We start from the raw sequence: 12,534 nt of genomic DNA on the forward strand, positions 1-12,534 counted from the left end.
TGTCTTTTTTTACTGACCGGTAACGGGATCGCAACCCTCGGTGTCGTGCCCATACTGGGGACCGGCAACGGGATCGCAACCCTCGGTGTTGCGCCCGCACCACGCTCAGCCAGTGAGCGGGAACCAGTCTCCACATGGGATCCGAACCCTCGGCGGGAGCGCCGCCACACTCCCAAGCGGCGCACTCTCCAGTGCACCACCGGGCCAGCCCAATATTTCCAGATATTTTTATCATTGGAAACTAAAGGTTGATGTATGTGGCATGCATCATTTGACATTTGGAAAACTTCATTTCTTATTTAGATACAGTGAGCACAAATTTGAATTTTATATTTTGACATGTTCCTTCTACTAATGGAAATTTATTTTTCAAATATGCGTATATCTTGTTTTTTAAGCCTATATATGAAGATGCATTTCTCATTTGGACTGTGTAATTGTGCTAAGAGGTTTAAATGTGGGTTTTGTTAGCTACTGCTAACATTAGAAATAAATATCTTAATATTACGCTCACGGGAATATTTAGCATTTAGATATATTTTAATATCCTATTTTAGAAGAGGTTATGTGAAACTTATTAATGCAAACTTCTAAACATTGTTGAATAAAGCCTTCCTCAATGAGAAAACCATCACTGAGACAGATTTTACCACAAATTATTTCCATATGTTTTAGGTTAAAATACATATTAAATTTCTGATCAAAACTCTGTTGAGGACCAGCCCGGTGGCGCACTGCTATAGTGTGCTGCTTGGGAGCGTGGTGGCGCTCCCGCCGAGGGTTCAGATCCCACAGACAGACCGGTTCCCGCTCACTGGCTGAGCGAGGCGTGGGAGCAACACCGAGGGTTACAATCCCGTTGCCGGTCCTGGTCCGGTACGGGGGCGACACTGAGGGTTGCGATCCATTGCCGGACATGGAAAAAGACAAAAAGGAAACAAACAAACAAACAAACAAAAAGAAACTCTGTTGAATGTTAATACTTTATACCACATATAAGTCATCTTTATACTACATATAATCTTGGAATTCATAGGTCCACGAGTATAACTTCTTTTCCTTATGATCTAACATTTTACATAGTTTCAATCTCTGATTTTTTTCCTCAGAACTTAGGAAGCTAATAACATGTTTTTGAAGTTGACTTTTAATTGCTTAAAATATAACATAATATTGCTTAGCTTTTCATGTTCTGTGAAATATGGCTAAGTAGCTTTAAGTTCTTGAATCCCACACATCTTTAAAATATGATGAAAATACTCATAGTTGGTCATACACAGTTTTGCTTGTGACTTTAGAAATTTTTACAGATGGTCTTTAATTCCGCTGTAGGGTATTACAGAGATTGGTAGACAATTTGTAGGGATCACAGGGAAAGCTTTAATTTTCCCAGTGGTATTTTAAAGTGTCAGTTTTATGCTGTTTTGGGTGTCTCTGCTGTTCCATTAAAAAAAATAACAACTGTTTTCCTTGTTGCATCTCTGCCCTTAAAGTTCTTAATTTAGTGATAAAGAAACATGGAAAGAAACATTACTAAAGAGGTAGTGATAGTGAGCTATGGGAATGTGAAGGATTAGTTATGATGGAGGGTTGAAGGAAGACTTCACAGAAGAATTCGTCTTTTGAAATGTGAAAAGAATTTTGATAGGAAAAATAGGAAAGCAGGTAATGTCATGCTAAAGGAACAGCATGTACAAAGGTACAAAATATTAGAAGTTGACAAAGTGGAGTACGGGGAAGTTGTTTGCTGTGAATTAAAATGTTGGGCATTCAGAATTATGTAGAGGGAAATAAAGCTAAGAAGGTAAATATTGGGAAATAGTATGGAGAGATGGGAAGGTATGAAGTGGCGTAATATTCAGAGCTTTTTTTCCTTATGTTGTCCCTTCCTAATTTTAATTTTAAAAGTGGAAAAGTTGAGAGAGAAATACTAGAAAAATAAATAGAACAGTTAAGCAGGACAAGAGTATAAAATTATCCATAGCAACGACTTTCATACAGCAGAGTATAATAGCTGGCTCTATCAGGGTGAAGGTTCAACATAGAGAAAATCAGAGCTGAATTTTCCAATTAAAAGTTTCCAGTAAAATAACAGCTAGTAGAAAGCCATAATTTGCCAGTAGTAGATTTATGTTTTTACTTTGATATCAAAATTTAAGAGTTTTTAAAAAGAGGTTGCAGATATATTAAGTTCCTGTACTACTCTCTTTCTATCCTTGTAAGTCCCATTACCCCAAATTTCGTTTAATTCCTAGTTTTTGATGACATACTTAATTTCATGTTGAAGAGTTTAACTGAATTTTTTCACATGAAGGCGAATCTAATAAAAGAGAATACATGCATAGTGGGTGGTTTTGGAGCTGGAAAGTGTTTTGGAAACAGAGGTAATTACTTGCTTATGATATATTATGATAAAAACTTGAATGATTTTATAATTTAGTTTAAATACTGATTGACAGGCATTTCATACTGACATTTAACTTTAAGGTACTATTCCCTTAGTATCTTTGCACTAAAGATCATTTTATTTAAGACTCAACATTTTTTAATTTTATGAAAGATTAATGATGGGTGCTTTAAAATTTTTTTTCAATATCTGCTTCAGAGATACGTACATTAGACCTAAGTTTTTATGAAATGAGAAATTTGAAAGCAGAGCTTGATGAAAGACTTTTTTTTATAATAAGCAAAAAAGGTTAACAGGATTTCCATGTTAATGAGAAGGGGAAAATTATTGCATATTGAATTATAATTTAGTTGTATTGTCCTTTGGCAAATGAAGAGATTATTAATTAATTGGTAAAATTTAAAAATTTTTGATATTTTGAGTAGAAAGTATATAGTGGTTATACAGACATGTACCCCTGTTTTGCCCATGTACCTGTAGAGGATTATATGACATTTGGGGTAATATAAAATTGGCTGAAAAGAAAGTTGTTTTTAACCTGAAGAGAATGGAGTTGATAAAAGCAGAAATTGTAGTATAGCCTGAGTAAGTTCTCACTCAATATGTACATATACAATTGTATATGGTTTATCTTATTTTACAAGAGCATTGTAACTGGTATTCCCTGTAAGGTTGTTTACCACAGAGGTGCACGAAATTGTTTTCAGCAATTTGCAAGTTTTATTTTATGTTTTGTGTAGGTTTTTCGAATAACAGGTTTGAAGAAGGTGATAGCTCTGCTTTCTGGAGAGGTAAGTTCAAGGTGTTTGTAATAACTTAAAAGTGTAATGTCAAGAGTACAATCTAAGAGAGACTAATATTAAGTGTCTTAGTCTGATCCAATTCTAATTTATTTAAACACAGTTTTATGAAGAGCTACATACAGAGGCTTACCCAAGGATGTTCCTGGTGTGTAGATAAAGAATTCAGGCATCCTAATTTGGACTATTGTCATGGGCCTTAGTTAATCTATGAGATTCAACTTTTTAATGCTGGCCTACCTTAAGAAAAAGGGGATAGAGAATAGAAAGAGCAAGTCAAGAATTCAAACTTCATCCCGTATGCAAATACAGTTTCAGATGTGTAGGGTCCCATTTAGACTCAAGCCTAAGAAAAAGATTCAAGAAAATGTGAATCACTGCTGAGATTTCTGTCAAAGGTATTGATACCCTGGTTTGGGGGAATACAGAGAATGATGAGAATAGAGTAATGTTACCAGAAGATAGACTACAATGATAAACGGTGCTTTTCTAAAATCTGATTGAATAGTTTTGGGTGAAGGCATGGAACCTATATTTAAAAAGCATCCTATATTTAAAATGCCTCTTTTGTTTGGTAACCATTAATCTGTAAAATCTTTATTACATAGTTTACTTTGGAGTTCTAGGCTTTGTTTCATGTCTCTGCTCTGCTACGTGCTAGTTCATTGACAGTAGAACAAGTTGCTTAATCTCTCTAAGCCACAGTTTCTTATTCTGTAGAACTGAGGCCATTCATTTTATAGGTTGTCAGATAGATCAAGAATGTGTATAAAAGCCCAAAGCTCAGTACCAGACACATTCATTCATGGTAAACACTCAGTAAATGCCATCTGTCCTTCTTCATTAAATAATTAAGGCTTGTTCTTTTTATTCTATCTAATTGCCAAAGTCAAAACCAAGTCTAGACCTGATCCCCTTAAATCTTTTTTGGGATAGGTGGGATTTTAATATATCAAATAAGACTGTTTCCTCGAACTATTGCCAGGCCCATTCTCTCTGTTTCTCTTTTTTCCTCCTGTCCCATTCTAATGAAAACCTAAATAACATAGAACCAGTATTTATGAGAGAAGAAAAACACCACCATTTTTATTCCTTTCCATTTTTATTTGTTTCTATTTTAATCTTCTACCCTTCCCCCCACCCCTTATTTTTTGGTGGCTGGCCAGTACAGGGATTGAACTTTGGACCTCAGTATTGTTTCTATTTTAATCTTCTACCCTTCCCCCACCCCTTATTTTTTGGTGGCTGGCCAGTACAGGGATTGAACTTTGGACCTCAGTATTATCAGCACCATGCTCTAATCAACTGAGCTAACCAGCCAGCCCTAATCTACCAACTTTTAATCTAATTTAATATTTGAGATGATTTCTATTTGTCTAAAGACTTTCCTACCCAGTTGACTCCGTTCTAGAGATTGTGGTACAGATTCCAATTTTCCCAGCGCTTGAGAGAACTTCTTTTCTCCAAAGTGGTCTGCTTTCTTTGCTTTGATCTACTTTCTTCTGTTTTCATTCCTAGTTCCTCTAAATAAATAAAATTATATCTATGGATCAAATTCTTTCATTCTCGTAGTTGTTGACAAGCCCAGGAGCAGGTTTTGAGCTCATGGTAGAAGCTTTTACTCTGTACACAATGTATAGTGTGATTTGTGGTTGTTTTTTCCTGTAATCTAGTTTTCCTGAGCTAGTATATGTAGTGAAAAGAAGTTGGAGTTGGACACCCTAGGTTTGAGACCCAGATTCTCCTCCTGACATTTGTATTATCTTGGCAGATATATTTCACCTTTCTGTATTTCATTTTCCCTATTTATAAAGTGAGGATTATACCCACTTCACAGGTTTTTGTGAAGTTTTAAAAGGTTAACACATATGATGCATTTAGAACAGTGCCAGGTACATACTAAGTTTTATACACATTTTTATATTATGTAATGAATAGGTCATAACTAATCTTGAGATCATTGTCTCATTTTTGTTTGTGCTGGGTTTTATTTTCTAATTCTATAGAGATTAATTTTTTTAAATAACTTTATTTTGAAAGAGTTTGATTCACAAGAAGTTGCAAAAATAGTAGAGGGTATAATGTGCCCTTCACTCAACTTCTTCTAATGTCATCATTCTGTTTAAATTCGCAGTGTGGCCAGAATAAGTATAGGTTTGTTTTAGGGGAATAATTGGCCAGAGATAATGAGACTCCCTTCTTCTTGTCAGGTGCCAAATTGTTTTCTTTAAGACAGTAAATTTTAGCTATCATCATTATCATTCCAGGCTAACCTTCTTTCTAAAATTCTCTTTTCCCTTCCTGGCTCCTTTGTGTTAAAACCTACCTTCAAGAAAGTTGTCTTGTTGTGAGATGGCTCTTCAAAATATTTGTCAGTTTACTATAGCTCAAATGGGAGCCTGCAACTGAAGCTCTGAGTCTTTGTTTATTGTAAAGCAATATTAAATAAGTAAATTGATGTTTTTATATAGGAGCTTAGCTGATAGCCTGCAAGCTGTTTAGTCACTTGATGTCATTGCTGTGATGTAAAGTTCTCAGACATTAAACATTAATGACATGTACAAAGATCCCTTGAAGCCATTTCTGTATTTTCCAAATGTGACTTTGTTGGAATCTTCTGGAAAGCTAAAAGTTATGTTACTAACACATACTTTTAAATTTTAAAAAATTACTCATCCTTTGCTATTACTCTGCACTTTCAGAATAAACATCTCCAGATGTAGGGCCTGGAAGTTTAATTTTAACCAACTTTCCAGATAATTATTAGGCAGCCTTTAGTGTAGAATTCTTCATACCACTATTTAAAAACCCTGGTAATGTTACTTGTTGATGTAATTACAAACAGAAAAGCCAGGATATACCCAAATTATTTCATTAGAATGAATGGGGAAAAGTTTACATATATTTGAGAAAGCACCAATGTCACAAGTTTATTAAGAATGGTACATTACAGGCTGACCTGTTAGCTCATTTAGGAGAGTGTGATACTGGTAGCACCAAGAACACAGGTTCAGATCCCAGAACCAGCCAGCCACCAGGAGAAAAAAAGAAAAAAAAGGTATATTACAGAAAAATATATAACATTATAAATAGAACAGTCATGTGTTTCTAGTCGTCTGTGGACCACATTTGAGAACCATTTGATTACTTAATAGTTTAGATATTCTGAAACAATTTTGAGTCAAACTGACATTTATGAAATTCTTATTTTTTTGGCTTATTTTGCCTACTAATAAATAGCACTTGACAAATAGTGGATTCTTAATTATAAACCTAACATTTAATATTTAAGTACATTAGATGATTTGTATAGGGAATTGACTCTGAGTAAGGTATTTATATATTTCTGTTGATAAAGTTATCTCAGGAATTAAAATGCTTACATTTTAACTTATGAAAATATTTTTGTTTTCTTATCTTGTGACAGTTCCATTCTTTAGATATTTATTACTCCTTTAAAGTAAATTATTTAGATGCTATTCACATGATAAATTTTTCTTCAAGACTCTAACAATGACTGTGAAGATAATCAATCACGGAACAGAGGATTTTCCAAGAGTGGTGGTAAGGACCACATTTTAGAACAATTTGTGCTTAAGACAAAGATACTAAACTGACAAAACTAATTTTAGAAGAGCTGAAATAAAAGTTCTGGTGATAAAAACCTTTGAAGAAAAATACTTTGGCATATGTTTTCTGCTTTTAATGTAATACTTGAGCGAATATTCAATAGGTGCCCCTCCTTCCACTTTCAGTGTCACTGGATCTTTTTTGTTTAAGATCCCCAGAATGTGTTATAAATTACAGAAGAGGGCCTTTGAATCTTTGTCAGTCATAATTTAGATGAACTGAGGATGTCGTAATCTCTGAATAGGGTCATTGGAAATTCGGGTGAGGGAAGAAATTGTAGATTATTTTTTGTTCAGGTCTAGCAGTATTCTACCATACCCTGCTAGTTCTGCCTCTAATGAATTTAAGGTGAAATAATATAAAAATTATCATGCTTAGTTCTTGATTATAAGAGGGTACTTCAGAAAGTTCGTGGAAAAATATAATTGAAAGATAATAGGAGGGGCTGGTCAGCTAGTTCAGTTGGTTAGAGTGTGGTGTTACACCACCAAGGTCAAGGATTCAGATCCCTGTATTGGCCAGCTACTGAAAATAAAAACAAGCAAAAATGTGTTAGGAGTCTTTCCACAAACTTTTTGAAGAGCCCTCATATCTGGGCAGACATGTTAAAAGAGTGACGACAAAACCCACAAAAATAGTGAACTTACTATAACATTGCTACAGATGTGCAAGTCTGTGATAAAAGGGTTTATTGTTTGGAACTACATGGTAATCAGATACATCAGTGTTTTTGCTGCAACTTGACATCCTTTTCCTTTGCCCATTAAATGGTTAGCTGGCTGAATAGCAGGCCCTCCCAATTGAAATTGGGACTTGTGGATTTCAGAATGGGGGAAGGTTATTTGTCTCCTAAATCAAGTCTTATTATGATAACTGTAGAGAGGAGTTGTGGTGGGGAGGAAGTTTAGCTAAGCAATTTTAGGACACTTAAGTTTCCTAAAACATTGCTCATATTTTAAAATGGTTTATTGTTTTCTGCCGAACAGTGAATATCTTCCTTACTATGACATCTGCTTTAAATATATCGATTTAATTCATATTTAAGTGAAGCAATCAAAAGCCTTTTGCATCTCTGTTTTTGGTCCTGGCTTATAGACTAGTATGGGGTGATTAGCAAGGACATAGCCATTTTTCAGGGTATTACTGATTCCCATTCTCTGTAGACATATAAGAGTGCTTCAGAAAGTTCACAGAAAAATAGAATTAAAAGATAATACGAATCTTTCCATGAACTTTTTGAAGTACCCTTGTACATTTGAGGGTGAGAAGTTTGCACATGTGCTATATAAGAGTGCTTCAGAAAGTTCACAGAAAAATAGAATTAAAAGATAATACGAACCTTTCCATGAACTTTTTGAAGTACCCTTGTACATTTGAGGGTGAGAAGTTTGCACATGTGCTTATTCAGTATATATATGTATGTGTTTATATAAATTTATAATGAAATATGACATGATGATAGACATGTACACATATCATAAGTGTATATAGCTCAATCACTTTTTACAAACTGAACACACCTGGGTTCAATGTGCTCACCAGCATCTAGGTCAAGAAATAGAAATTACTAGCACCTTAGAAGCCCCCTTTCATATTCATTTTTGCTCACTAACAATCCCACCCCGAAGGTTAACCTCTATTATGACTTCTAACAGATTAATTTTGTCTTGTTTTTGTACTTCATATAAATGGAATCTTAGAGTATGGACTGTTTTGTGTCTGGCTCCCCCTTAATGTGTTCGTGAGAGTCATTCATGTTATTCGTTACAATCATAGATTATTATCATTGTCATATAGTATTATTTTGTCCTACTCTTCTGCTAGTGATGGGTATTTAGGTTACGTCGAGTTTTGGGCTGTTATGAAAGTACTGCTGTGAATTCTAATATATTTTTGGTGACATTGGTCTATACTCAGAAGTAGAATTGGTAGGTCATAGGTTATGTACAAAGATATTTCAAAAAGCTTATGGAAAGGGGCTGGCTGGTTAGCTAAGTTGTTTAGAGCATGATATTATAAGACCAATTTTAAAGGTTTAGGTTCCCATACCAGCCAGCTGGGGAAAAAAAAAGCTCATGGAAAGATTTATATTATCTTTCAATTCTATTTTTCCACGAACTTTTAATATTTTTTTCATATATTTTGAAAATATAACTTTTCATATATTTTTGGCTTTAATAGCTATTTTCAAATGTTCTCAAAGTAGTTTATACTGAGATATACACCCTTGCCCTCACCAATACTTCGCATTTTCTCTTTCTTTCATTGTAACCATTCTGCTGGGTGTGTGGTGGTGTATCCCATTATGGGTTTAATTTGTATTGTTTTGATGGACTAATGAAATGTGGAGTACTTCATATGTTATTGGCCATTATTTGGACAACATCTTTTGTGAAGTTCCTATTCAAGTCTTTTGCCCATTATTCTATTGGATGTCTTTATTTTTACCATTTTATTTGTAAATGATTTAAAACTTACAGAAAAGTTGCCAGAATAGTACACATAACTCCTCCATGACATTTATATTGAGGGTCTTTTGGTGAATAGAAGTTATTCATTTTAATCAAATAAAGGTTACCAATCTTTTGTAGTTAGTACTTTGCTTCGTTTTTTTGTTTGTCCTTTTCAAGAACTCTTTGCTCCCTCTAAGGTCATGAAAATATATTTTCCTTTTAAAATTGTATCTTTTTAGCTTCCACATTCATATTGTAGTTCATCTGGAGTTTATTTTTGTATATTTTATAAGGTAGGGATCAAGATATTTTTTTTCCATATGGATGTCCAGTTGACCCAGTATCACTTATTGAAAAGACTGTCCTTTTCACTGTGTACTACATGGCTGCCTTTGTCCTAAATTAGATGGCAGTATATATGTGTATCTGTTTCTGGACTTGGTTCTTTTCTGTTTGTCAATTTCTCTATTTCTACACTATCTCCATATAACCTAATTACTGTAGTTTCATAATAGGTCTTGATATTTGGTAGCATAAGTCTCCCAAATTTGTTGCTTTCAAGATTACCTGGGTTATTCTTAGTTCCTTGCATTTCCATGTGATTTTTAGAATCAGCTTATAAATTTCCAGAAAAAAACTGTCTTAGTTTGGGCTATAAAAAAAAATACCATAAACTAGGTAGCTTATAAATAACAGAAATTTATTTCTCATAGCTCTGGAGGCTGGGAAGTCCAAGATCCAGTTGCCAGCAGATTCAGTGTCTGGTAAGGGTCTGGTTCGAAATGGTGCCTTCTCTCTGGGTCCTTACATGGTGGAAGGGGCTTCTTTTATGGTCCAAGATCCAGTTGCCAGCAGATTCAGTGTCTGGTAACGGTCTGGTTCGAAATGGTGCCTTCTCTCTGGGTCCTTACATGGTGGAAGGGGCTTCTTTTATAAGAGAACTAATTCCATTTATGAAGTTTCTGCTCTCATGACCTAATCACCTCCTAAAAGGCCCCACCTCCAATACCATCACCTTCAGGGTTAGGATTTCAACATTTGAATTTCGAGGAGGATGCAAACATTCACACTATAGCAAAAACCTAATGGGATTTTTATTGGGATTGCATTAAATCTCTAGATTAATTTGAGGAGAGTTAACATCTGTACAATATTCTTTCAATCCACAAGTCTCCCTGTTTATTTAGGTCTTTAACTTTTCATAGTCATATTTTGTAGTTTTCACTGTAGCGTCCTTACACATTTTTGTACACGTAAGCATTTGATATTTTGTGATGCATATCATTTTTTTATTGAGCTAATACTTTATAGGACATAAAATTCACTGTTTTAAAGTGTGGACTTAAGTAGTTTTTAATATATTTGCTATGTTGTGCAATCATTGCCACTATCTAATTCCAGAACATTTCCTTCTGCCCCCAAAGAAACCCTATACTTATTAGCAGTTAGTCCCATTTTCCCCCTCTCCCTGCATCCTCTGGCAACCACTAATCTACTTCTGTAGCTATGGGGTTGCTGATTCTGGATATTTTATATGAATGCAGTCATATAATATATTGTCTTTTGTGTCCGGCTTCTTTCACTTAGCATGTTTTCAGGCTTCATCCATGTTGAAGCATGTAATAGTACTTTATTCCTTTTTGTGGCTGAATAATGTTCTGTTGTATGGACAGATAACACATTTTGTTTATTCTTCAGTGGGTGGACATTTGGATTGTTTCTTGTCAAAACCATAGGGCTATCATGACTAATGCTGCTATAAACATTTGAGCACAAGTTTTTGTGTGAGCATATGTTTTCATTTTTCTGGGGTATATACGTCGGAGTGGAATTGCTGTATCATATGGTAATTCATGTTTAACCTCTTGAAGAACTGCCCAATTGTTTTCCACAGCAGCTGCAAGAATAGTACACATAACTCCTCCATGACATTTATATTGAGGGTCTTTTGGTGAATAGAAGTTATTCATTTTAATCAAATAAAGGTTACCAATCTTTTGTAGTTAGTACTTTGCTTCGTTTTTTTGTTTGTCCTATTTTCATTTTCTGGTGAGTGTGATGTTGAGCAGCATTTCATGTGCTTATTGGCAATTTGTATATTTTTGGAGAAATGTCTGTTAGATCCTGTGCCCATTTTAACAATTAGGTTATTTATCTTTTCATTGTTTTAAGAGTTGTTTGTATAGTCTCAATATGAGTGTCACCAAATTTATGATTTGCAAGGTTGCAAGGTTGTTTTTTTTTAACCTTCTGTGGGTTGTGTTTTTACTTTCTTGATGGTGTCTTTTTGAACACAAAAGTTTTTTATTTTTATGCAATCCCATCTATCTATTTTTTTTCTTTTGTTGCTTGTGCTTCTGGTGTCATATCTAGAAAACCATTGCCAGATCCACACTCATGCAGATTTTTACCTAATATTTCCTTCCAAGAATTTCATAGTTTTAGTTCTTTTAAGTCTTCGATCCATTTTAAGTCCATTTTTGTATATTGTGTGAAGTAGGAGGGCCCACTTAATTCTTTTGCATGTGGGTATTCAATTGTCCCAGCACCATTTGTTGATGTTTTATTTATTTGTATATTTTAAATCTTCCCCTTCCCAGAGGTAACTTATTTTGACATTATTATGTATGCTTCCTGTCCATATCTTTATAAAGTTTTACATTATACCTATCTTTTCATGACATTTTTATTCCATATTTTTTGAGATTTATATATTGAAAGCATGGATCTAACTTATTCATTTTAACTGTTTAATACCTATTCTTGCCTTTTAACATATTTATTTTAATAAGATCTTAAAAATAATGTGTAGAATACAGGGAGTTTCTGTCTCTCCCTTAAAACAAGAAGGCCATGTAGACTTTTGATATAAACATGCTATAAAACATAGTATCTCTGTTATTTTCATCTTTAGTTAGTCTCCTTATATTACTCAGAACTGGCATCAAATCTGGGGAGAAAAAGAGCCTATTTCTTTAAATGTTTGCATTTCTACTGTGTATGGAGGCATTAAGATATAGATACGAGAGGTACTGAGGCATTAGACAGTCATTGGCTCAGACAGAAAAGGTAGATTTGAAAAGGACCCAATTTGGACTTACAGAAAAGAATAGAGTGATTATAATTAAAAACATAATGGAGGGGCCGGCCCGGTGGCGCACTGTGCTAGTGCGCTGCTTGGGAAAGCGTGGCGGCGCTCCCGCCGAGGGTTCAGATCCCACATACAGACCGGTTCCCGCTCACT

At 34.6% G+C, this 12,534-nt stretch overlaps 1 protein-coding gene across 1 annotated transcript in view; it reads left to right on the forward strand.

The window, feature by feature from the left end:
* Positions 1-3,147: 3,147 nt before the first annotated feature.
* Positions 3,148-12,534, forward strand: part of DDX4 (DEAD (Asp-Glu-Ala-Asp) box polypeptide 4) — a gene marked incomplete at its 5' end in the record, with an annotated part of 31,627 nt that continues 22,240 nt past the window's right edge. Inside the window, 2 exons of the mRNA XM_008593050.1 lie at positions 3,148-3,198; positions 6,712-6,771. Of these exons, the coding sequence (XP_008591272.1) occupies positions 3,148-3,198; positions 6,712-6,771 (111 nt within the window). The remainder of the gene's footprint in view (positions 3,199-6,711; positions 6,772-12,534) is intronic.

The sequence above is a fragment of the Galeopterus variegatus genome, unplaced genomic scaffold (genome assembly GCF_000696425.1).
Source record: "Galeopterus variegatus unplaced genomic scaffold, G_variegatus-3.0.2 Scaffold8659, whole genome shotgun sequence".
NCBI classification, from domain to species: Eukaryota; Metazoa; Chordata; class Mammalia; order Dermoptera; family Cynocephalidae; genus Galeopterus; species Galeopterus variegatus.